At 41.5% G+C, this 26,470-nt stretch overlaps 1 protein-coding gene across 6 annotated transcripts in view; it reads right to left on the bottom strand.

Annotated features, from left to right (window-relative positions):
* RHBDD1 (rhomboid domain containing 1) overlaps positions 1-25,857 on the bottom strand; it is a 117,188-nt gene extending 91,331 nt beyond the window's left edge. For 2 of the 6 annotated variants that reach the window (XR_004623651.1, XM_002919723.4), the window contains exons 1-3: positions 25,702-25,856; positions 4,114-4,622; positions 2,961-3,093 (exon numbers count right to left, since the gene is read on the bottom strand). Coding sequence is in view for 5 of the 6 variants with exons in the window: in XM_002919723.4 (XP_002919769.1) it covers positions 2,961-3,093; positions 4,114-4,546 (566 nt within the window). In the remaining variant the exon portion in view is untranslated. The other 4 variants (XM_034655289.1, XM_034655288.1, XM_034655287.1 and 1 more) reach the window with 4 other exon arrangements.
* Positions 25,858-26,470: the final 613 nt, after the last annotated feature.

The raw sequence follows: 26,470 nt of genomic DNA, 5'->3' as shown, positions 1-26,470 counted from the left end.
GTCTGCTTAATTTGTGTTTATGAGTAGCTCATGGGAATTTTTAGACTGCTAACTGCCATTCTGGGTGGAAAAGTCAAGCAGGAACAAGGGGCCGGGGAGAGACAGAATTGAAGCAAACAAAATTTTGTTTGACTTATTTTATTGATTTTAGGAAGAAAAAGAAGTAGGATTCATTTCAGGGACACAACACACTTCCAGTGATTGATCTCATAATAAAAACGATGAGTGAAGTACTTTATAATTTATAAACACCCTCATATAAACCACCTCTTGGACTCCTTAAAACTCACTTAGGAAACAGAGAAAGCAAGTAATATTCCCAATGGACAGAGGAGGAAAGTGAGGCTCAGAGAGGCTGCAGGAGTCCCCTGAGGTTGGCATGTCGGCCCAGATCTTTCACACATGACCACTGTCCTCTAGCGTGGTCACCGAGGGGCTGTCTCACAGTGGGCAATGTTCATTTCTCCGAGCTTCAGTTTGGGACTAAATAGTCTTGGGTTCATAGGAGAAACTGCAGATGTTAGAAGTAACACTTGGCATCAGAGCCCCTTTCTTCCATCAACAGAAGGGGCAGGGGGGTGGGAAAAGCGAGAGCCCAGTCTCCAAGGAGGCAGCCTCCTGAAGGGGCCTGCACCCTTCCCTGCTCTGCCACCTCAGGAGCAGGGACCCTTCTTCACACACAGTCACCAAGCAGGGTCCCAAGACATGCCAGGGAATGAAAAGACCACGTGAGGCACAGCCATCACTGAAAACAAGGTACAAACAAGTACTGTGAAAAGCAAAAGCACCAGCAAATGAGTGTGATTACTTCACTCTGCCGGTCAAGTCCAACCCCTCGCAGAGCCTGATGGCTGGCTGTTTGGAGTGGCTTCCCTCCATAAGACGCTGTAACTGGGGGAAATTACTAATTCCGCGGCTTTCATAAAACACAGAGGTCCACCAAATGTTTGCTTGGCAGGTTTTTTTTTTCTCCCCAGAGGGCAGCTCATTAAGTCTGACAATAAAGCGGGCTTTGTTCTAAAGATTTACAGTGTTTTCCCAGTGCAAATTCTAACTGACAACCACCAGGAAAATAACAATGCAGAGCAAAGAGAGCTCTGGTTTCTTCCATTCTTCCAAGATCCATCTCAAAGAAGCACTCGCTTCTTAGTTTCTTGGACCAGTGGTTAGTTTGGTCTTTATTTAGACACAGGCAGAAGCAGATGCTTGGGTATCAGGAGTTTATCATTCAAAGTAGTCAAATCATAAAACACCAAAAAAGATTTATTCTTTCAAACTTCAAAGTTAAGAAATTTCCTGTAATTCCCAGGCTCAGGATATTGGGTCCCTCCACGCAGAATAAGCATATTACATAAAAATGCAACCATGCCTTTTCCATGGAAGGGGAGGGGGAGAGACCCTAAAAAAAATAAATAAATAAAGTGCATGATGATTGAGAGTCTTCCGAAATGGCTGCATGAGAATACTAAAGGCATGGCTATTCACACGGACTCCTCCTGGAATAAAAGTTCAAGTAGCAGAGGGAGTGATTTCAATATGAATGTTGGGTGTTGCGGTGACAAACAAGAGTCTCTCTTCTACACAGAGAACCAAGTCACATCAAGCAAGTCAGGGAACTGTGAGTGACAACGTATAGAGAGCCCCGTTCAGACAAGGGACAGACATTACTGGACCCTTTTTCAAAGAAAACTTTGAAGATTTTGTTAGGCTTTTTCGTGGAACTGTCACAAGGTAACAATACAGTTGCAAATGAGTGGCACTCAGTGGTCACATCACTGTCTTTTGCAGACCAGCTGCCAATGGCTGCCCATGATGGGAAATTAGCATTAGAGAAGGGACTCTCTCCAGAGGTTACTGGGCTGAGGCACAGCACAGAGAAAATTCTCAAATAAAGTACAACACCCAACACAGCCACATGAACCAAAAGCAAAATAAAACTGCTGTCTGAAAAGTGGCCAAAAAACACCCCCAAAAAAACAAAAACAACAAAAAAAACCCATCCTTCTTCCTGATTCTTCCTGAACTTCCCCCTTCTCCAAAGAGTATCTAGGTCCCTACAGTAAAAATAAACAAAAAACCATGTGCTTCTAGTAGCCTATACAGACTAAGAGAAGTGAAACTGGTGGGAAGTAGAATAGCACAACTTACCCACCTTTTTCTAAACAAAAGCAGAGAAAGGAATCGAAGTGGGAAAGCATAGCACCCCAGCCGGGAGCACCAGACCAGGAGTCAGGAGGTCCTCCTCCTTAATATGCTAGTGTCTACCAGGAGCTGTTTTGAAAAATACCTTAACCTCCTCACTTTTCTCATCCTCATCTGAAAAGGAAAGGATTCATCTAAATCAGTGGTTCTCCCACTGTATTCCTTGGAGCCCTGGGGCTGCCTCAAAGGCAACCACAGCAACATGGGGGTAAGGCAACCACAGCAACATGGGGGTAAGGCAAAGGGAATGGGGCCCCATGCTTGCTCTCAACCCTAAACAGTTCACCGTTGATCCATTTTCACATTGAGATTGTGAGTCAAGTCCTTTGTTTAAAGCATTCTATCACCAAGACACTTCACAACTGAGATGGCTTAAAAGCACTGGACCAACGTGTCTTGTGATTTTTTATCTTTATGATTATGTGGTTTCTATGTGCCTCTCTGCATTACTATTATTAGAATTCCCGAATAGTCTCATTAATACAGATCCTCCAATCTGTATAAGAGGTTCTCTTACTCCTACTTAAAGGATGGGGGAACTGAAGCTCAGATAAGACAAGGTGATCAAAATCACAGGGCTCAGTAGTTGACAGGATTCAAACTCAGGAATGTCTGACATTAAAACGAGTAAGCTCAGTGCCCTCCTTAAAGAACAAACTTCACTGTAAAAAAACAACTGGTCACCTCATTATTATTGCAATTCTCTCTCCGTGGGACATCAGGTTCTTCATCTGTACTCTCTGAGAGTAAACACTTACCCTGGCGAGATGAAATGAATAGCCACAAGTTCTGCCCAACAAGCAAATCTGTTGGGTACAGGAAAGCCCAAAACGTTGGCAAAGCCTCCAGGGCAATAATGGTTGTTAAGAACTTTCAAAGCAAACAAAACTCCTAGAAGAGAATAAAGAGCATACAAATATCAACAATCCAAATGTGGAGACAATCCAAGAAAACTCACTGAAAGTGAAAATGATTATTTGACTATATCCCACTTCTTGCTTTGAAACACTCTATTCTTTACAAGTCAACCCAGCTTTTGGTAGAAAGGCAATGTTCAAGGTAACTGTTCTTTTGATGTTTCTTAATGCAGAGGTTCATACTGACTCTCAGTATGCTAGAAAATATACAACACGTAAAATGGGAATAAAATACCTGAAATGGTACTAAATGCCACTGAACTGTTCACGTCAGAATTGTTCATTTTATGCTATGTGATTTTTAACTCCATAAAAAATAGCAATAATGTGTATTTTTCGAACCTCTATGGAAAGACATGCTGAGGGCAGGGCATGTTTCCTTTCTTCTCCCACAACTGGCTGCATGAGAATGTATCTTAAAGGAAAGGGGGACGGATGGCAGGGAAAGTAGAGGGAAGAGTTAGCTTTCCTTCTGTTGCAGCACCATTTCCCTCCTCCCCTTCACATTCTGACTCTTAGAACACCTCATTTTTGGCCCAGATGGCCATTTCTGTCCTCTGCGTTACAGGTAGAGTGACTATCATGGCTCCTGAAACACAGTGAGCGTGCCATGGTAAGGTGTTGTACACATATTTTAATGAGGTTATTGAGAGGCACACTCATCGTTTTAGAGAATTCCTTATCACAGATATGCCAGTGGGTCTTTCCACCATGAAAGAGCCAGTGTGTATTTCTAGAACTACATCTCCTACAAAACTACCTTGGAGCAGACCCTGGTCCAAACTGTCCAAGAGTGAATGATACACAATAGCAAGATCTTTGTCCCGCCTCTGCTCCAGTCATCCTTCTCTCCAAAATCCAAGCCCAGCGATCCTTAGCCACTCAGAATTCAGTTCCCTCACCAAATTGGGACCCTCGCTTCATAAAATGACAGCAGCCGTTCACCTCCCTTACTGTCTTCCCGCATGCTCCCTTCGAAAGGCGTCTGCCTTACCTGAGAAACCTACGGCACAGTTCCTTCTGAAGCCAGGTTCACCCATAGATTCTGCAAGAGCAAATTCCAAGAACAGGTACACCACTCCAGTGAGTACGGAGAATGTGACAATGATGTAGGCAAACCATCTACTTCCTAGTCTTCTTTCCAGGTTTATTCCTTTCCATAGCATGGATGCCATATTGAAATACAAATGCCAGTCGTCTGCGTGGTGAAGAGGAGAAAGCAGTAAGCGCTGCCAGTCTTTTTGCTGGTAACACTTCTCCACGCTAAGGCAGGACTCAAACAGCGGTTTCAGAGGATTCAAGAAGAGCCAGATGTTGAGAGCCAAAGTTGCTAGGGTGACAGGTGGAATATTGCTGATCCCAACATGGAAGATTTGAGAGAGGAGCAGAATAAGTCCGGCATGAATTCCCCTTGATCTCCTCTGCATGGTTAGATATCAACCCAGTAGCTGGGAAAATGTGGTCAGGTTTTAGGAATCAGGAAAGATACATAGGCAGCTGAACCTAAAAAATAAAATGCACATAAAAATTCATCAAATTAGACTTAATACACCAATAAGGCATACCCATTTTAAGATGAGCTCACATTATATATATCCAACCTCCCATCTGACAGAAGCATTTTTTTCAGTGTCTTCCAGAGTAACATCAGGATGCTGGCTGCCATCCTTCCGCATTTTACATTCTAAAACAGAAATTTTCTCCCAAATCCCAATGGATCAGTTAATGGATGGGTATGCTTTCTCTGATAAATACACCATGAAAAAAAAACTTGTCTTCCTTACAAATAAACTTGTAACCTCATAAAAAAAAAACCTACAAAGATAGCGTGTAAATTTAGTAATGATTTCTACTCAGAATGCTGAACAGGATTCTTTACCCCCTTAATTTTTTTTAAAAGAAATATTCAATTTTGATATATTCAATAGAGTCTGCCCCAAAGTTTTTAAACTTCCACAGGTAGGTTTTAAAATGCAAGCATTTACTACATTCTACTCCATACTGCCAGTTATCAACTGCTAGGATGCTTTGTCTCCACAAAAACTTCTACTTTCAAAAGTGACTTGATATGTGCCAAATCCTAGATTGAAACACAGTCCCTGCATTTAAGGAGTTCACTTCCCACTCCCAAGAAGTAAGCTAACAATTGCCATGCTATGCTCTGAATGCAGTGACAGCAGAAACAGCCTGAGGTGGTTCTAGTTGGCACTGCAGTCCTACAGAGTAAAATGGAGTTCGCCACAAGAAAGGATGCCAAGTTCAGCAGTACTTCTCCATCTCCCGAACCTGGGCTGTCCTTGTGACTTGCTTTGGCTGACAGAATGCAGATGAAAGGACACTAGTTCTGAATGTGGGTCTTGAGATGATCAGCGGGCTTCTGCTCTCTCTCGAAACCCTCTCAAGCAGCCAGGTGGACACACTTGGGCTATCCTGATGGATGAGGAAAGACACAAGCTCCTGTCACCCTGATGGCCTGGCCACTAGCCAACTCATGCCCCAGAAGCAAAGCTGACTAGCTGAACAGCAGCTGACCACAGTCACAAAAGTGAGTCTGGCAGAGCCCAGCCTAATCTGCTGACCCACAGAACAGTGAGCTAAATAAATCAGACTGTAGCTTCTCCAAGGCTTAGAGTGGTATGTTACGCAGCAATTACTAACCAATACAGAAGGTATCTGCTTTGGTGAGGGCCTCGGTTATGCTTATGGGAAGAAGCTAGCAAAGAAAGAGACACAGACTAAAAATGCAAAAGAGACACAAAAGGAATCAAGTCCTTAGAGGGAACAGCCTTGTCCATTGTAACAGGAAGGAAGAAGAAAAATGTCAGTTGCAGATAATGGGTCAAGAGGCAGAATAAGGCCAGAATGCTGGAAAAAAGTTCTTACCTAGTGGTTTGTATCTGTGGAGCTTCTTGGGCTCCCAACCAAATACGTGGCTTACTCTGATCCCCTAAAGATTCTCATTCAGACAGGACACTGGGACGTATGTGGGCTTTGGGGAAAAAATGGGTACAATTCTACCTAGAAGCTCTGAGACCCAGGGCAAATTACTTACATTCTCTGAACTTCACTTTCTTCCCTTTAAACTAGAAATGGTGGGGCGCCTGGGTGGCACAGCGGTTAAGCGTCTGCCTTCGGCTCAGGGCGTGATCCCGGCGTTATGGGATCGAGCCCCACATCAGGCTCTTCCGCTATGAGCCTGCTTCTTCCTCTCCCGCTCCCCCTGCTTGTGTTCCCTCTCTTTCTGGCTGTGTCTATCTCTGTCGAATAAATAAATAAAAAATCTTTAAAAAAAAAAAAAAGAAATGGTAATGCCTCACTCCCAGGACTACTGTAACATTTCTGGAATGAAGTGGAAGCTAAAGCTACAGCGGCTACATTTTTCAACATTCTAAGATAGTCTCACCTACGTGAGAAAGCTTTGCAAATGGCAGCGTCCTCATAAGGCTCAAATGTATATCCCCATCCTCTTCCCATAAGCATTCTAAGAAATGACCAAGAAAAAATTACACATAATGTGTGTATGTGTGTTTGTGTACACCCCCGTTATCAGCACAATCCAAGTTTTTTTTTATTCTTATGGGCTTATTATTACAGCTCTGTAGCATTCTCAGCATTAACTACAGAACTTAATAAAATTTCAACTGAAGACCTCCTGGGTTATTTTAGAGAAACAGTCTATATTTTTCACATTGACATTCAAGTCGATTTTCAAATCTCCGATTACTGTGACTTTTTTGCAACATTCCCTAAATAATTTTAATATCAAACCTCAATACCTATAATAGGAGCAATGGAAAAATCCGGCCTTGATCATTAAACAATCAGCTTACAAGAAATCATAAAATGAACCCTTCAATCTCAGTAAATCATGTCCTATGATGCCAGGCTATGCACAGCACAAAATCAAAACTAATTAGGTCTTTGCTTAAGAAAAATCCCCTCCCCCACAGGAATCATTAGTGATGAGCAGTATAAACAAAAAGACAGTGGAACTTCCCCAATACTATTTCACACTGCACCCAGGCTCGTTTGGCACTTACTTGACTTTTGCCCAAATCCAATGGTTCCCCTCCACATGCATCCCTCTTACCACTACCTCCAGCTGGTGAAGGCCCTGCCTCCCTGGGACTCTGCAGCACCACCTCCCCTTCCTTGCAATTCCCCTTCCTCTGCTTTTCCTTTTGCTTCTATTCTTGCTCTCTTCGGCAAACACTCATGGAATTTCACTCTTGTGGTTTCTAGAATGCGTTTTGTCATTCAGATCCCCAAATTTCTATTTTGTAACCTTGATTTCTCAGTAGGTTTCAGGGGCATAATCTTGCAGGAAGAATACAGCCTGTCTGATCTCTTCGTTTCCAAAAACCAAATTACCCCCCTCCTTCTCACAAAATGTCTACTTAGCCATTCCTTAGATCACTCATCTATTTAATAAATATCAAGTGCCATGCACATGCCAGTCCCCATGCCAGATGGTAGAGGTATCGTAAAGAACGAAACCCTTACAATCTCAGCCCCTAAATAACCCACTTCTATTTGCTGAAAAAGATAAAAATATTGGCTATAGAAAATCAAAGGATGAACAAAATGACATGGTTCACATTTGCAACAAATGTGTACTTAATAGGAAGGCAGACAGAACCACAGCCAATGTGAGAAGTGCAGAATATACTCTGGGCTCCACGTTTACAAATAAAGGCCACTAAAGTACCAGTGTGGGTAGAACAAAGTCTGGGGTTTTCAGTAGCAAAGATAAATGGGCGTATTTCATACCAACTCTATGGCCCACTTTCCTTCCAAATAAGCTATCAAGTCAGCCTTCAAAAGTGAGGAATGCAGCCTCTAACAAGGTAACAGAAAATCCACGTGGTCCACGTGAAAATCAAATCTGTAACTTGACCTTATGGGCCTGGCAGGCACAGTTCTAAGAATACCAAAGAGCAGAAATCACAATAAGGGAGCACTGACTGTAAATGAATGTTGTTTCATCCTGCTCATCAAATATATAAAAATTTTCCGACTGCTGAGCTGCAAGAGAGACCACAGAGGCACGATCGGTTACAGAAACTCATCTGTAAGCTGGAAACCAGTTCAGAGTGTTTGGTTTGGGAAGTGATTTATTTACCCTAACTTGTGCCCAGAACATAAAGCAGTTACCACAACCCAAGAGAGAGCAGGTTAGTTAGTCTCTGCACTCTCCCAGCTCATAAACATATCCTTCCCCTCACGTTCAATCTGCCCTAAGCTGAACGCTGGACCCATTCCTTCCAATTCTGTTCCTCCTCCATGTTCAGCATCTCAGGACACAGAATCTCCCAGTCCCTGCTGTTCAAGTCAGAGATGCAGGAAACATCCTTGACCCGCCCTTTCTCTACCCTCATCGCCCTCAGATCCTCACATCCCATCCACTACACTCCCTTAATTCATCCAGAGTTTGTGTCAATCTACTTCTTTCTAGCTCTTGAGCCCTACTCCAATCTAAGCCACGATCATACCTTGCCTGGATTATAACAAATTCCTTAACTGGATTCTCTGCTAATCCTCCTAAACCCACCAGTCACTTTTCCACCACCACCCAGAGTAATCCCTGTAAAACTGAAGTTGGATTCCCCTGCAGTAAGCCTGCGATGGCTTATTATTACAGTTAGAATAAAGTCCAACTCTTTACTATAACCAGTACCCTGTGCACCTCTCTAGTCTCTTCCCCAGTCATCATGTTCCCTCCACAAGATGTTCCCAACCCAGGAGTTCCAGGATTGCAGCAGAAATGGCCAAGGGCAGAATGACCTTTTCTGTTTTGATTACCACTAATTACCCAGAGCCTAGTACAATGACTGGCATATAGTCAGTGCTTATAAGTTCTTTGCCCAAAGACTCAAGATGAGTATTTTTTAATATATCCACATTATACAATAAATAAGGCTGACTGAAAAGACTACCATCGGTTCATCATCTAAGTATTTTTCCTGCAATTGTAGCGACCTTCCCCATAGCACTAAGCATACTATTCCATTTACATTTTAGTTCCAGAAGAGCATTTATAACATTTATCTCAACTTTACAGAAATAAACCTCTGATTCATGTAAATGTATTAATAGGTTGTTTTGCCAGAACTATTTGATTAAAAAATGGCATTTTAATTATGTAGTAATACACACTAGATAGCACTATATCAAAGTTGTGACAGAGAGAAATGGAAGACTTCCTGAAATAGTGAAAGGAAAATTAGCCATATTTACTTTTAATGAGAAATTAAAAATTAAACAGGTACATAATAAAAACTAAGTGGCTAGAACAAACAAAAGAAACTGAATTCGTAACTTGGGAAACCAATGTGTCTCAAGGGGGAGAGAAAGGAGTTTTATAAAAAGGGGAAAAATCTAATTACAGTGATTTTCGATTCTACTTACAAAGCAGAAAATATTTCATCATTATCATTGACTAAGATGGCAAATGTCTCAATTTTCAGTTAAAATGTTCTATATCCCCAATTTGGCATCTGATAGTAACAGTGTTCATCCGTTCACCAGTGGATGGACATTTGGGTTGTTTCTGCTTCTTGACTCTAACAAATAATGCTGCTAGGACTTTTCATGTATAATTCTTTTGGTAGGCACACATTTTCAGTTCTCTTAGATATATACTTAGGACTGAAACTGCTGGGTCATATGGTAACTCTATGTTTAACTCTTCGAGAAAATGCTGAACTGTTTTCCAAATTTCTGCACCATTTTGTATTCCCTCCAGTGGTGTAAGAGGATTCCAATGTCTCCACATCCTCAGCGCTACTTGTCTTTATCCACCTTTTTTGTTTTAGCCACCTGAGTGGGTGTGAAGTGGCAGTGACTTAGACTCCCTTAATGACTAATGACATTCAGCAAACACCTCAATTTTCATTGCTTAAAATGTAATATAAACACGCCTGTTGATAGGTACGCATAACCATATAGACAAGCTCGCGCCCTCTCTCTCCCTCTCTTTCTCCCTCTCTTTCTCCCTCTCTTTCTCTCTCTCTCCAAGGAGAAGTTTAACAAGCTCAGGTCAAAAGAAAGCTTCAGAAAGAAAGATGGAACCACGAAGAAATTGTTTTGGTTAACCTGCCAGGATTTTAGTACTGACGTTCCCCTGGATGAGACGTGTTAAGAGTCAATGTGAGTGTCCCTCACTAGCACGGGCATAGCTTGGCCCGCTCATTTGACAATAAATACTGTAAAATCGTTTGGAGGAAACAGAGGGTTACTAAGTTTTATTGCTTCAAACAAAGCAAAAATGCTATGGAAATCGCAGATTATGTTAAACATAAAAACATCCTCTGCTTTTTAACTTACGAGAGCTGGACAACAAATTAGCACATTGTAAATACCTCATTAACTTGGTCAAAATATACACAAAACACAATGCATTTTTTTTTTTTTTTTGTCTCTAGGAATGAACTCTCTCTAGGAATGAACTGGACTAAACCACTTCTTCTCACTTCCTAACTCCTCAGGAATCCTATCATTCACGGCTTTTCTAATCCAAACACAAGAAATTGTTTTCTCGACTTCTTACTTCTTACTATAGGGCCAATAGATGGGAGCATTTTAGTCTAGCACAAAATAATAAAATTCTTTGTTCTTCCAATAAAACTTCTTAGCAGACTTTTATTTTTCCTAAAAGGTATTAGCTTCCTTAGGCTCTGAGAGAACCCAATTACAAAATGTACATTTCCAAAAAATTTTTGAAATAAGAAAATGGTACAGTGTAATATGTATTTGCATTTAGCAAAAAAACAAGAATTAACTAAATGCTTGCAAAGTAATTTGTTTCCTCTTTCCAAATATATGAATGCACTTCAAAAAGCTTACATAGCTTATAGGCAATATATGGTTGTTAAATGCAATACATAGTCATATGAGTAACATGTAAATTATGCTTTTAAAACTTAGTATTTAAATATTAAGTGTAACAGCAAATAGTATGGCTTCACATCACAAACCCATGTTCAATTTACCAGAATGCAACATCCACTGAGCTGATTAGTAAATGGGGAGTCCTGGGGGCTCTGGGTGGAATCTTTGTCAGAGTACCATAATTATTTAACGGCAAGTTGCACATAAATGACAAATTCTCCTGGCCATCTAGATCTGTTAAGTGGCTTCATGAACCTCAACAACATTAAGGTCAAAGAATCAGAGTAGGACTCTGTTTTCTTATTTCATATTAATGGCAGAGCTATCCAAAGAAATGAAAACACTCGAATGAAAATTGACTTCATGAATAAAAAATGAAAGCAGGAATCAAATTATATTAAGAAAGTAACGGGGATCTAGTCATGAACATTGTGATGCTCTCGGTAATTACATCCTATTCACAGACATATCTACAACTTGGTCTCTTCCAGAAGAAACTGGGAATTGAAAGCACTTTTCCCTTTTGAGGGCTTCTGAGTCTTCCACTTCTTCAGTTGTTCTCCAACCTTATATGCTTCATCGTTACAACCACAAGAGAAATTGTCTTACCTGGCTCAAAATAACCATTAGCCTATCTCCCGAATGCCATCCAGTTAAATCATTTTGACTTTAAGCTACCAGAGTTTTGACACAAGACACAAGACCTCCTCCTTCCTCTTTTCCCTCATCTACCATCTCTCCCAATGAAAATAAATATAAGATTTGTCCTACCTTAATAAGACACTGCCCAACTGTTGTTTATAATAGCCTGTCTTGAGTATGAATATCATTCATATGGAAGGCAGAATCCTTGACCTCTGAGGGGGATGGGATTTGAGACCACTAAAACAACATAAGAAGTAACAAAATGTTCCAGATAAGTAAGAAACCATTAATATGGGCAGATACTATGCGGCGACAGACCTCACCAAAAGTCAGACACTTAGTGGACACTCTTCCCCCAATCCACTTATTTAATGCCAGACTAGATTTGCTGAAAATCCAATCTCATCATGCTATACCCTGCCCCAAATCCATCCTGTTTCTCATGTATGATGGCATTCTCTACAACATCATAAGAGTGAAGAGTGTCATGGTTAACGGAATGGACTCCGAAGCCTAATGGCTTGCATTCAAATTCTGACTCAACTGCTTGGAACTGTACAATCTTGGTCAAATTCTGAGTCAGCCTGTGCCTAAGTTCCTTTATGTACAAAATATATACTAAATAATAATAAGACTTGTCTCATAGAGTTGTTGATGAGTTAATACTCATCAACCACGCAGGACTATACCTGAAACATAATAAGCCACTCTAGCAGTGTTGGTGGATATTAAATGTTTACCCTCATCATCTGACCAACTTCAAGCATTTCAGCCTAGGATTCTAAGTCTTATAATATGTACATACTTCCCCAATAATAACTAATATCTAACACATTCATTTACAGTTCTCAAAGTAGTTATGTCTAATTTGTTTCATATAATTCTCACAAATGTCTGAACACAAACTTAGTTCCAGGTATCCACTACCTGGTCTACCCAGTAGTTGCCAAGAAAATCACCTCCGTGTCCTGCTACCCATTCTAAAGCATCCTCTTCAGAGCTACCTATACGAGCAGCTCAATGGAGCTTCTCCCTTGAGACTTACTGGCCATGTTCAAACTTCAGCCCTCTGCTTTCTCTGTCCAAGGTGCTTAGTTAGTGGCCATCTCCATAGATGGATAGTCACGTGGGGTGCTCTCACCACCAGAGGTCACCAAAGCGAATTTCACACACATCCCAAAGCTTACATTTTAAGCCTGCCCATTCCAAACACAACCGTCTAATTTACTAGAAATCCTTAACAGCAGTTTTGGTGGAAAACCATGAAACAGAGAAAGAAATTCCACTTTTCTTACACAGATAAACCAAGATGGCAACGCTTATAAACTGAACTATCAGGACTCAGATCCAGCCCCTCCCACCAGATGGTACTGCTTATCTGGTGATCTCTCTCATTACTGTGACCCTTGCTGCTATCGCCTAGTCCTATGAGAAGCTGCCCTAAAAAGTCTGCACATCCACAGCATATAACAAATGCCTCAAATGTCTGCAAGTGGTTAAACAAAAATGTTGGAAAATTCTAGACTGTGATCTAGAGGCAGGCCAGGAAATAGTTCAAAGTTCTGCTTCATAACCAATATTTTTTAACTTACTTCACTAGACTAGGAATCCTGAAAATGCCAACTACTTTTCTTTCACATAAATGCTTCTTGGAGGGTAAACTCAAGTTTGGGAGAACTTTTTAAAAGTATGAAAAGGGAATAAAACAATGTTTCATGTTTAGTTCAATCCCTACTTACATGGTGTAAAATTTTATTAGAATTAATTTAAATAATAATGAGGAAAAGGTGATTAAAAGTGTGAAGAATTCAATATTTAACCATTTAGCAAAAGGCTTCCTTTTATGAAAAGATCTCACCAAGGGAGATAAGGCAGGGCAATACATTTTTAAGTTCGATATTGCTTTCAACAATAATGAGGGTCACTGAACTACAATGTCTATTTTTTTTTAATTATTACAAAGAGAGAATTACATTTTTAATACTCCAAAAGAAGTAAAAAGCATCTTAAGGTAAATTTCCTAGAAAACAAACCAATGTGAAGAAATTCTGGGACTTAAACTGTAAAGTTGCTGAGAGCAGAAGGGTATATTAGCAAGACTGGAAAAAAAATGGGTAAGACTTGCATAGTTCAGAAATAAGCAGACAGTGTCCATTGGGGGAGAGGGTTAATCTTCATGATCAGCACCCCAAATACCCCAAATTAACCGAAATCTAATTTAAAAGAACATGCTTGCTATGCAAACACAGCTTCAAGGCATCCCCTAATTATTAGCCCCCACCCCTGCACCCCACTTCCAACCAGATTTCTACTTCTGAGACCCTTAAATATAGAAATTCTAGAGCCATCAGAATTTCTGGAGCTGCTGCATGCAGATATTTTAATAAAATTTATTTTGGACACACAAAAATAACCCAGAACTACAGTGGTAGCTATGAAAAGAGTAGTTTCAATTAAATATGGGAAAGTGATTTCAAATAATACAATCATATACTCTGAGCCACAAAAATACATGCCCACAGCAATTAATGGAATCGCCAAAAGAAATTGTCAAGTCAGGACCCGATAACCTACGCTGTGTATTCTTAACAATATTCAGGAAGTGATAAGATTCTGAGTGCTTAAGGCAAAGGTTCCATCAACTTCACCTAAGAAGGAATACGGTGCAGTAGAAAGTACACCAGGTTAAACAGAAGACATCAGCTTCCATCCCAGCCCCACCATTAAGGAAGAGGACAGAAAGGCTGAAGAAGTAAGAGATAAAACAAAAAAACAAAAAGCCACCAACACTACCACAACAAAAACCACGCTCCACTTCACTACAGACTGAGGATGGGAAAGCTTCACCTAGGGCTGAAAGTGTTGGCGATCATGGATTATCTTGATGGGTTACTGGGTCTCTGTCCTGCCCTCACTGTCTGCCACAGCCCATTTGGCTCGGTGATCTTGGTCACAGAGATGCTCTTGAAGTAGTACTTGGGCTGACACTGCAGAACTGGGCCATGCCCTTTAGGAACCAGAGTATCAAGATCATTGTCTTCTTTGGCTCTATAACGGGGTCACATGTCATCAAACTCATGGAAAAGTCTCTGAGCTGGCTTCACATAAAGGCAAAAGACTCAGGAAAGGAACTACAGATTTAGGAAATGCTTTAGTTTCAAGAACAATAACAGCAGAAGAGCTATGGGTGCCAGTTTATTTACACAGAGGAAATTAAGATTCATGATACATTCCAAGGAATCAGGGATTTTGTCAAAGTGAAAGGAAAAGACAAAGCCGTGGTGGTGCAAGCATAAAGAAGATTAAAATGAACCAGAGAAAGTCTTCTCGGTGAGAGAGCACTTCCCCTCCTGCTTCTGCCAGCGGTCCTGTTCTACTCAGCCTGGGTCTGCTCCTCGCTTTGGGGTCCTTTATGTCCAAGAACACCAACCTCTGGAATGGGCCATTTCTTCAGGCTGAGTTGGATCAGTAAGCTGCTTTGTGGCAAAGCTCAGAAAGTTTGAGTCTAGTCATAATACTGAACTATTTTCCCCAAACACACGCATCAAACACGGAGACTGATATACCGATGGAGAAAGAGACACAGAGATGAATACACAGAGAGAAATCTATCCACTCGGCCTGGCAGAAGACAGTTTAACTTCTTCTTCGCCTGGAAGAAGCTAAATTTTAACAAAGTCACCTATGCAATCAGTCAACAAACAACAGACTGACCATCTACCACAGGCCAGGCAGAGTTCTTAGGCTCCAAAAAAGAGAAAGACAAAGTGCGTATAGCTGCTTCTTGTTTCAAACGAGTTAAGAAGTTGCTCTGGGCACTTGGGTGGTGCAGGTGGCTCAGTGCCCAACTCTCCGCTTCAGCTCAGGTCGAGATCTCAGGGTCGTGGGATCAAGCCCTGAGTCCCAGGCTCTGTGCTCAGTGCAGGCTGCTTGAGACTCTCTCTCCCTCTCTCTCTACCCCTCCCTGCCTCACTCTCAATCTCTCTCTAAAATTAATAAATAAATCTTAAAAAAAAAAAGAAGAAGCTTTGATCATCCCTTGCAAATAATGAGACAGGGAACAGTGCTTCACCCCCATAGGGTGATTAAGGATGTAGTTTTAGAGAAACACAAAATAGTTCTACAGAATTACCCTGCTTTCGCTCTATCATGGTCTCAGGAGAGTCTGACTAGATGATTCTGTAGTAAGCAGGAGTCCTTCTCTGCACACAGATAACTTCTACTCCATGACCATTGCCCATATGCTGGATGGCCTTCAAACAATTTCACTGCAACTGGGGACAGCCGTCCAGAAAATCATACACAGATACAGGGCCTCTTAAGCCACCTTGCCTTGGATTTTGCAGGAATGAGGTCATCAGGAAAGGGGGGCAATGTAAAGGTCCCCTCTGCTATAACCTGCCCGCAATTGCACACATCCATGTGCAAGACCAGGATGGTGGCCCCTCAGAAGGGCAGTAGGGCTTTGTTCCTCCCTGCACTTCCCTAACTCTGGGAAAAACACCAACGAGCAAAAGTATAGATAAGGTAGGGGCCTTCTGATTTCATAAATCCAACCCAAGTAACCACTAAAAGGAAGAACCCATTTGTGAGGCTTTCTAATGGCAGAACACTTAAGCTCCACTTATGCCCCTGTAATTATTAAACTAAAAACACTGAGTACTTGACCTTATTTCTTATTACTCTTCTGTGCCTACTTTCCCAATCAGACCACGCTTGTCTCTAGGTCTTTGCTTAGCAAAAGTGGTGGTTACGATGGCTGCCTTGGATCAGATCACCCAGCTGTTCTGTTTATTAGCTGTGTTAGTTACCTTGAGCAAATTATCTAATCAATCCAAGCCTTGGTTTCCCCATCTATAAAACAGGTTGGTACGAGGATTTAATTAGCACACTCTTGATGATTACAGCAATTTGTTTTGGTATTATTATACATTTTTTGGGCTTCATCAAGAAGCAGACACTGAGACAAGGGTCTCTGGGCAAGTAATTTATTTTGGAGGTGACACACTTGGAATTTATGGTAGTTTATTTAGGAGGCAACTGACTCAGTAGGGGAGTGGGAAAGCCAAGAAAGGCAAAACTGTGCAGATTATCAAGCAAGCCACCATGATGGGTGCCTGGGGCTTAATCTCACTAGGAAATCTGAGAGCTCATATAGATATGCCCCAGTGCTATCGCCCACAGGGCTGAGGTTCTGCCTTAACTCCCTGTCACTTGTGGCCTGCCACAGCAGGCAAAGCAAGTGACAGGGGCCAGAGAAAACACTCAAAGAACTCCAAGTCCTGGAGGCTAGAAGTCTGTCAGAATGCATGAAGGGGATGTGGGCAGGGCCCTGCTAGCATCACTCCCTGACCCAGGACACATTCCCCCCATTCCTCCCAACCCATTCAATTCCTCCTCAGGTGCAGAGCCCAGCTCTGGTGCAGGCTCCTCACTGACAGGCTCCCTGACCACAGCACAATGTTCCACACTGCTCTCTGAATGGATGGCCCATGACTGGCAACAGGATGTCACCAGACCCTATTATCATAGCCTCCAAACTGCGTGTTTTCAGTGTGTCCTGGGGTTTAAGAGCACATGCTCCAGAGTCCAATCTGGTCCCACAGACTAGCTTTAGCATTAAGTGCTGTGCAAATTTATGCAAGTCACCTAAAGGAAGCCTCAGCTTCTCGCTATGTAAAATGGAGTAGTAATTACAATAGCTAAATATGATCCTAGGATTCTTGTAAAGATTAAATGACTGAAAACATCAAAGTGCTTAAAATAATGCCAAGCACACAGTAAACACTCATTAAATCTTAGCTATTGTTTTAATGACTTCAGCAGAAATACTCATTTTCTACTGAATGACAGTTTTTCTAAAATACAGTCTAAAAGAAAAGTCAAATCACTGGCTACAATTACACACACATATTACTAGTTCATCTTTGCAAGTACTGCTCTCAAACCTTACATGTGTGCTATTATCTGATAAAGTTAATTCACAGATCTGGACCCACAGATGGAGGCCGTGCCATTGGCCTGGCCCACATCACAAACCTAAACTAAAACCAGTCTGTACTTACAAGAAATGCCTCACTGTCGAGGAAAACTAAACACCAAAACCAATCCTCCTTTGGCTTTAGCTAGCTCATCTTCATCTAGAAAACAGGACCTGCCAGCCTTATAAGGAACTCCCTACCTCCGAGCCAACCATACCCTATTTCCACATTGCCTCTTCTAATATCCTATACCTTTCGCCTTGCCCAAAATCCCCAAGGAAGAGTGTTCCACTGCTGGTTGTGTACTGTATCCCCCGCCCCCAAATCCATGGATTGTTTTCTTTTGGATGAAGATACCAAACGTATTAATAAATTGTCTTAGTTTTGTTATTTCGCATATCCCATTCAATCCTCTAAACTTTATGGAACAGGTGGTATTATTTTTATTATTTCCCCATTTTATAGACAAGCAGAAATTTTAACCATGATAAAATCTGGCTCCAGAGTCTCTGTTCTTCAAATGAAGTTATGAGTCAGGTTTGCCTCTGCAGAAAAGTTGAGATTTTTCAACTCTCAAGGTAGTCTACACTTAGGCTCCAGCAAGTCACTGGAATCACCATTCAAATGGTCTTACTAGTTAGTAGCTTCAGTGGCCTCAGTTCTAGCTAAGCTAATTGCAGGGTAGCAGAATATGCTATCAATATATGTCACTTGGCATAAACGTTTTTTCGGAGCTGAAGGCAATTGAAAAGAAGCAGCTGTAAGTAAAGTTCTTTGCCCGCCCCTGTTTACCTAAAAGCAGAACATGAATTTATAGGTGTTCCCCTCCCTATCTACCAGGAAGGACAAAAGTTAATCACTAGGGACAACCTTTGATCTGGCACCAGTGAAATCTACATAACAAACTTTACTAACTAGCCCATATCTTCCATTAGTTCCCCCACATATCTGACTCCTATAGAAACTCAAAGGCCTTTTAGTCTTCTCACTTCTCCAAAAATGTACTATTCTTTTGTTAAGTTGGTATATAAGCCCAAGCTCTAACCACCCCTTTGAGTTATTCATCTCTGTGTACTCTCCAAAGCTAATAAAGTTGTTATTCTCTTGTTGATCTGTCTTTTGTCAGTCAGGTTTACAGGGCTCCAACTGGAGAACCCAGGAGCATAGAAGGGAACAGAATTTTTTCCTCTCCTACAGGAATTTGGCTGTGATTCTCAATATGAACATCTTCAGATTTGGGAGTGAGTTTGCCGTATGTCCTCAGTTCTCTGATGGATCTAAGAAGTCTCAATTTTCAGGTTGTTCAGCTTTTGTCCTGTTGTGAGGACAGGAATGACAACTTCCAAACTCTTCACATGTCAGAGCTGAAACAGGAAGTCACCTCACTGTCTTTAAATAAGAGATATGATACTTTAACCACCAAAAAAATTAGGAAGCACATAACCTCAGCCTGTAGAACAGTTTTTCCCAAGAAAGGGCAGTTGGTGACTTCCACTAAACATGTCAAAATGTATATGTATTTTGAAAATATTTCAAATACAGAAAATCTTACTACAGAAAACTTTTACTCTATCAAATCTAATTGCTTTCTTGACACAACTCAATTTGTAGATCCATATTTAAGAGAGTAGTACAAAGGAACATTCAAATATCCCACCTCTCTTGGTTAATTATCACAGTCATAGCCAACAGAAACAACAAAAATCAATTTAAGAATCAAGTTAAAAACAAAAGAGTAACAATAACCCAAATGTCATTTTTTCTCATTTTGGAATATATACGTCATACAAACAGAAGCTGAGGAACAAAAGCCTCCATGCCTTCTCTGACTTTCTCTCACCAGGACCAGGCACCTTGCTGTGAAGGACTCTGGAAAGTGTGGGTCTGGGGTGGGGAGTGGGGAGTGAAGTGATGTGCACCCTGCATGGCATTCTTTCACACCCCTCCCTGTCCTGTCCTACAAAGTAAGGTTTGATCAAGAATGAAGTCATGTAGAGGTAAAAATATCTTTTCTACCTTTTAAGAATTGCTGGAATAAAGGATCACTATCCTAACTTTTAGCCCTGTGTTTTGCCAAATCTCTAAAAGCTGCCTGGTCACATCGTGTCACTTTGCCTTTGAAGAATGACTCCTGTAGAAATGCACCTTCATATTATCAGAAGCCTTGACATCGATCTCACCCAAGGGACTGCCACACAGGAATCATCTTCACATTATACAAACTTATTATTCCTTGTGCAAAAGCCTATCAGAGCTAGAAAAAAACTAATTTCTCCTAATAATGGATATGCTTTCTCCTGGTAAGAACCACTTAATCATTCACTTGTTTATTCCCCCTTTATTTGTGCCTTGTATCATTTCTAAACCCAATACTCTTTGGAAATAGGCAAATAATGTGCAAATATGTGCCAATTAGAGAAATGTTAAGTCAATCCAATTCAGAGAATACCTTAATGAAGCTTCCTCACTTGCACCAGGCTTTGAAAGATAGAAGAAGGAAAGATATTTCTAAGAAAGGAAACAGCATGTATGTGCTGTTAGCATAATGCTTGCACTGTATTACAGAAGTGTAAGTTAATTAGCCTGGTCAGTTCTGCTATAGTGCTTGTTTTGTAACAAGCAAATTTGTTCAAATGCAATTAATATATCAGGGAACAACTGGAGCATAATGCAAATTTCCCTTTTGATTATGTGCAATTTCATCTGCAAGAAGCATTAGGTGAAAGCAGAAAACTGCACCCAAGTTAAGCAAGCCACACAGAAATTCACCAAATGCACACACTTCCACACCTCTACCAGCTACCTAAGTTCAGAGGGTATTTTAGGAGTTACACCCATTCAAATCTGCAGTTACAACTTGCCTCCCAATTCCAGATAATCCTTATTCTACCGCTTGACAATAATTTACAAGCTGCAATCCTCTGACAACCACTTTCACGAGCACAGTCATATGCCATATTCATTGTAGTAGTTCTGTATTTCTTAACTACTTAACATGTGTAACTGTGCTACCATTTTTTAGGTTCCTTTTTTTAATGCACCACTGACAAAGTTCTTTGAGAGTTCTGCTCCTGCCACCATCTGCACCATAAACTTATTATGTGAAAGCACGTAGCACTCTCCCAAAGTTTGTTTTCCAATCTCCCTTCCTCTCCATAAAGTAATGAGTCTTTCCCCCCATGGAACTAGACTTTATTGCTTTATAATTATGATGTGCATGTAACAATGTCCAAGAAACTAGATGGTAAAATAACACCAACACGCAAACCTGAATGCACACATTGTTAGTTGACTATCATCTAGATCCCAAAGGGCTCTTACATGGCTCTTGTACACTATCTATTGCTTCCCAGAAATTTGACACATTTTCTTTTCTGAATACAGCCAAAATTATCCCACAGGCTTTGAAATATCGCCATCATGATGTTGTACAGAGCAGCTGGCTGATTGAAAGTGACTCCCCCTCCCCCACACTCCAGCTGTCATCAGGAAACCCTCCTCAATGTGTGAAAAAAAGACAATGTGATATTACTACTACCCCTATTAATAACAATCTTACAAATACTTAGCATTTGGATTATTTTTATGAAAGCTCACTATTAAAAATTAACTCTTCAAGAAAAACCCTTTACCATATAAATCGCAAACCAGCTGCTTTCATACAACAAAAAACAGAGGGACGGTAAACACAAGTAATATATTTCCACTGACTTCTTGTTTCTTTTTCCTTGAGTCATCTGTAATGCTAAACAACAGCCAGTTAAAATATTAAATAGCTTTAACAGTGATATAGCTGTCACGGCTTAGAGGGATCAAAAAAAAAAACAAAAAACCTGAGATGACTTCAAAAAGCATGCACAGAACTCCTATTTTTTGTAAAATATGGGTCATACTGAAGATTGGATCATTTCCTTTTTTTTTTTTTTTTAAATAACCACTCACTCCTCTGCATGAGAAGTTATACATATATTTGACATTGCTGAAAATGCTGGGAATTGCCTTCAGAACAAGTTTGTGAATCCCACTCACAATAATTCTTAATGCCATGACTTTTTAGATATAAAGGTCTCAATGATTTCTATCCCACCGATGAAGAGCTTCACACCCAGGGCCCTGGACTCCAGGGTTTCAGGGACATAACTTGGAGTATCACTGCAAAATGTCAAGATGAGCACCAGCAAGGAGAACTGTGCCCCTCAACCTCTCTTAAAGCCTCTCAGCTCCTGAGCATTTTGGGTAAGATTCTGCTAGAGGGCTCCCTGCTAAAAAAAAAAAAAAAAAAAAAATCTAAGGACCTCTGTTTACGTGACTAGAACTGCAGCATAAAAGGAAATCTACCTTTTTAAAGCATTTTTATCTTTTAAATGGTTTTTATGTTTTTATCTTTTAAATGGTTTTTTAAAAGAATGTTTAGGTGGCCCGGTCAGTTAAGTATCTGACTCTTGAGTTCTGTTCAGGTCATAATTTCATGATCATGAAATCCAGCCCTGTGTCGGGCTTCCTCCTAAGCATGGAGTCTTCTGGAGTCCCTCTCCCCCTCCCCCCACTCACTCACGCTTTCTCTCTCAAATAAAATCTTAAAAATAAATAAAAAAGAATGTCTAGGGATGCCTGGGTGACACAGCTGGTTGAGCATCTGACTCTTGATTTCGGCTCAGGTCATCATCTCAGGGTCATGAGATGGAACCCGGAATCAGGCTCCAAACCCAGCGTAGAGACTGCTTGAGATTCTCTCTTCCTCTCCTGTTGATGCTCTCTTTCTCTCTAAAATAAAGAAATAAATCTATTTTTTTAATGTTTATATATATACATGCACCCATGTAACTTTACACAAATGTACAGATTATTTATCCCCATCTCCATATTGTAATACAATGCCAAGGAAACAAAATTATGACCTAGTATGACTCCTTTCAAGTATTTTCCATGCTCATATATATAATATATATACACAAAACCACAAAAGATTATTTTTTTAAAAAAATGGAACATAATGCACACTGCATGTTTTCAGTGAAGTTCCACCTCCTGGAACATAGTGTCCCCTCTATAGTGGACTGTCCTGGTTAACTAACTGAAGATACTTAAATATTAATCATCCCCTGACCTTGAACTTCCAACAAACACCAAAAACAATTTTATGGAATTTGCTCTGTTACAGTGATAAAACTGAAGATAGTGTTTGTCTACCAGATTTTAGAATTTTAATATTTTTCCATGTGTTTGCTTTCTCTCACTCACAATAACATGAAAGCTTTGACTCTCCCGGATTTTAGCATTTGAAAAGAAAAGAAGTGCAGTTAGGTAGTAACAAAAGTACCTCATTTATAAAAATAGTATGAGGAAATGAATGAGGTAAGGTTAGGTTTGGAGTGATAACTACCTTTTATCCCCCTGTTCAACTTCAGCATTTATTGGGTCTCTCTGCCTTCACGTGGTAGACATGCTTTGCACTTTATTTAATTCAATGTCTGGAGGTGGGCACACACCATGACTCCTACTTTACAGAAGAATTAAGGCCGAGAGGATGTTAATTTGTCTAATGAACTGAGTAAGTAGTAGTTCAAAGCCAGGTCTGACCAAAACCATTGCCTCTCTGATATAGAACAAAAAAATTGTTTAGGGCCTTTGAAATATGAATGTTTCATGACGGGACAGTGTTAATTTAGTGGTAGTATTAACAAAATTATTTATAGAAGCTGATATCCAAAGAGTCTCATGTTTATCCAAAAACTCTCACCCACAGCATCCAAGAGCCATGGTGTGACTCAGGAGCAGTGTGCTCTAAAAAAAAGTGACACGTTTAGGCCATGGTGTGGCACTGACCCTCCTTAAAATTGAATGAGTCTAGGTTTTATGGCAACTGCTTCAAATCCTAAATATTTCTCTCTTCCCTTCCCCACATGGCCCCCTGAAAAAGGGAAGGGAAAAGTTGTAAGTAAACACTGCAACTGACAATCTAAAAAAAAAAAAAAAATTAAAAAACAAACAAACAAAAAAACAGCAGGTGAAGGGCACAGCTAACTTAACTCCTGTGATACTTCCAGAAAACAGGGTACAGGGAGTAGTTATCATGAGGTCTCCTCCACTTCCTGGATCTCTGTGACACATGGAAAAGAAAGATAAGGACAGAAACATCTTCAGTCTGGGCTTCTGCAAGTCATTAACACCCTTAGCTCTATGGCTAAGGCTTATCTCTGGTTATCCACCCAACTTCTTTACCAAGTTCTGGGTCAAAAGAAGGTATAATTAAGCTGAAAAGACCAAAAGGCCAAAGAATTAAAAACTATTCTTTAACAGAATTACTTATGTCATTTTTTTTTTTAAGATTTTATTTATTTCAACAGAGATAGAGACAGCCAGCGAGAGAGGGAACACAAGCAGGGGGAGTGGGAGAGGAAGAAGCAGGCTCATAGCAGAGGAGCCTGATGTGGGACTCGATCCCAGAACGCCAGGATCACGCCCAGAGCGGAAGGCAGACACTTAACCGCTGTGCCACCCAGGCGCCCCTACTTATGTCATTCTTAAAAACACTACAGTTCCAGGGGGCCCAGCTGGCTCAGTCCGGTCTCTTTGATCTTTAGGGTGGTGAGTTCAAGCCCCACATTGGGCACTGAACCTACTTTAAAAACAAAACAAACAAAAACACCTTGTAAAAAAAAAAAAATACTACAGCCCCAAAGGCACTGGTATTAGCACATACTGCTCTAACTTTCAACAGAATATCCTGCATCCAACAATCTTGACTAGACTATCACTAGAATCCAAAAATAAACAAGTAAAATAAATGCCCTCTAAGCCATGGCCACAATATTCTGGGACATCAATGCACATTGAACACCATGAAAATCCTTCCAGCACAATCTAAGTACTTTATGCAGTTCTAACAAGCTATTAAATAACATTTCATCTTTGAGTGTTTTCTTAGGTGTGTTAGTGTTAAATTTATTTTCTCTGCATTTTCACACTGAATATTTACAGCCCTATGAAGAAGCCTTTAAGTAACTTGTCCCAAGGTCTTACACCTAGGAAAGGCTTCACCTGGTTTCACATTCCATTCTGTGACTTCCCGTCTTCATCACAACAGCAATGATTCACAACATTACCACCCATGTGCATTGTATTAACTGCAAGTCTTGTTAAAATAGATTTCTGATTCAGTTAAGTCTGGGATAAGACCCCAAAATTTACATCTCCAACAAGTTCCCAGGTGAAATCTTTGTAAAACTACTTGCTTCCCCAAGCTGCCACGTGAGCAGCAAATCAGAAGTCTTTAGATTTATAGTTTATTGGAACAGGCACATACAAAAAAAAAAAAAGGAAAGGGAAAAAAGGCATAAATGTGAGACATTAGACTTTAAAGAAGCAACTGCAAAGAACTAAAAGCAGCAAAGTCCAGCTGTCACTGTATGTCCTGCAGAGGGACCTACAGAACTCGATGGCTGACTCATGACAATGCAATAATTCCTTCTAGTAGCAATACTGAATCTTCAAAAGTTTACGCACAGTTTGGAAAAATGAAGCATGTGATCCGTTTTTGGACAGGCTTTTAAGGTGTAACTAGAAAAAAGGTTAAATCCACAGGCGGATTTCCTACTTCCTATTAAGAGAAATACCACCAATTAGGGTAGGGCTGTGTTTGCCACACACTTGTTCAAAGAAACAAAAGTTACTCTTCCAGCACCCAAAACTGCAAGTTGTTGCTGATGCAACGTCACTTTCAACTTCCTGCCTTCGGAAAGAATCTTTTAAAACTCTCACAGAGCCAACCCCATCCTCTGAGCACGTCGTTCCCGGCGCGGTTAGCCCCAAGGAAAGACCGGGGTGCAGACGATGGGACCCCTGGTCGACTCGCTGCGGGAAGCACCCACCCGGCTCCCGAACTTGACCAGTGTGCCCAGGACGCGGAAGCGCGCCACCAACCCGGCTCCCAGCCCGGCCTCCGGGAAGTGCTGACTGGCGCCCGCCATCCCCTCACAGCCCGGTGCCGCGGCCCTGGAAAAAGGGCGCCAGACACCCGGCGGAACCGACGATTCGAGGGGTGCCAAACAGACGCGGAAACTCACGCTCTCTACGGCCTGCCTGCGTCCCCACGTCTTCGCGCGCATGTGCGTCATCACGCACGGGCGCCAGATACCGGACGCTCCCGGTCCCTGGGGAAGGCCGGGCGGGGAGGAGAGAGCGTGGGCGACCTCGCGACGCGGCTACAGCCGCAGGGCTGACAGGGCGGGGGTTGGAGGGGGACGTAAAGTGAGAGGGCCAGCCTCCCTCCGCGCATGCTTAGTTGCGCGACCGCGCTCTTTACCCCGCGGGTTGGGCCTGCACACCTCGTGCCGCGGAGGTTCCTCGGGGCAGGAAACGAGGGTCTCGCGGGGGAAGAGCGCCTTGGGGGGGAGGAGGGGACTTGTACCCTCGACGCATCCCCCTGGCTCCGAGTGACACGCGGATACTGTTCCTTCCTGCCATAAATAACTGTTAGTCGCCAGTCATACATGAAGCAAAGGAGCGACCTGCTTTCGAGAGATGGGACGTGGGCACAAGTGGCGAGTGGGCCCGGTGGCGGCTGAAGAACTGGCCTCTCCCTGCCTGGTCAGGTCCTGCTGCTGCGTGGAGGAGTCGAAAACCGTCTGTGAAATACTGGTGGGAGAGAGAGAAACTCCCACCTTCGTGAGTCAGAAGACCGCAGGAGAGTGATCATCACCGTGGCGGAGCCCAGGGTTACCAAGTCAGCCACCTAAACAAGGTCATGGGTGTGCTGCTTACTCCCCAAAGCTTAGGCTGGAGCTTGCGTTTATTAGTCTGTTTACCCATTTAAAGGCTTCAGGTGTGAAGCAT

This window comes from Ailuropoda melanoleuca, chromosome 2, assembly GCF_002007445.2.
Source record: "Ailuropoda melanoleuca isolate Jingjing chromosome 2, ASM200744v2, whole genome shotgun sequence".
NCBI classification, from domain to species: Eukaryota; Metazoa; Chordata; class Mammalia; order Carnivora; family Ursidae; genus Ailuropoda; species Ailuropoda melanoleuca.
The sequence above is the reverse complement of the archived record's forward strand: the minus strand, read 5'-3'. Positions and strand labels throughout refer to the sequence as shown.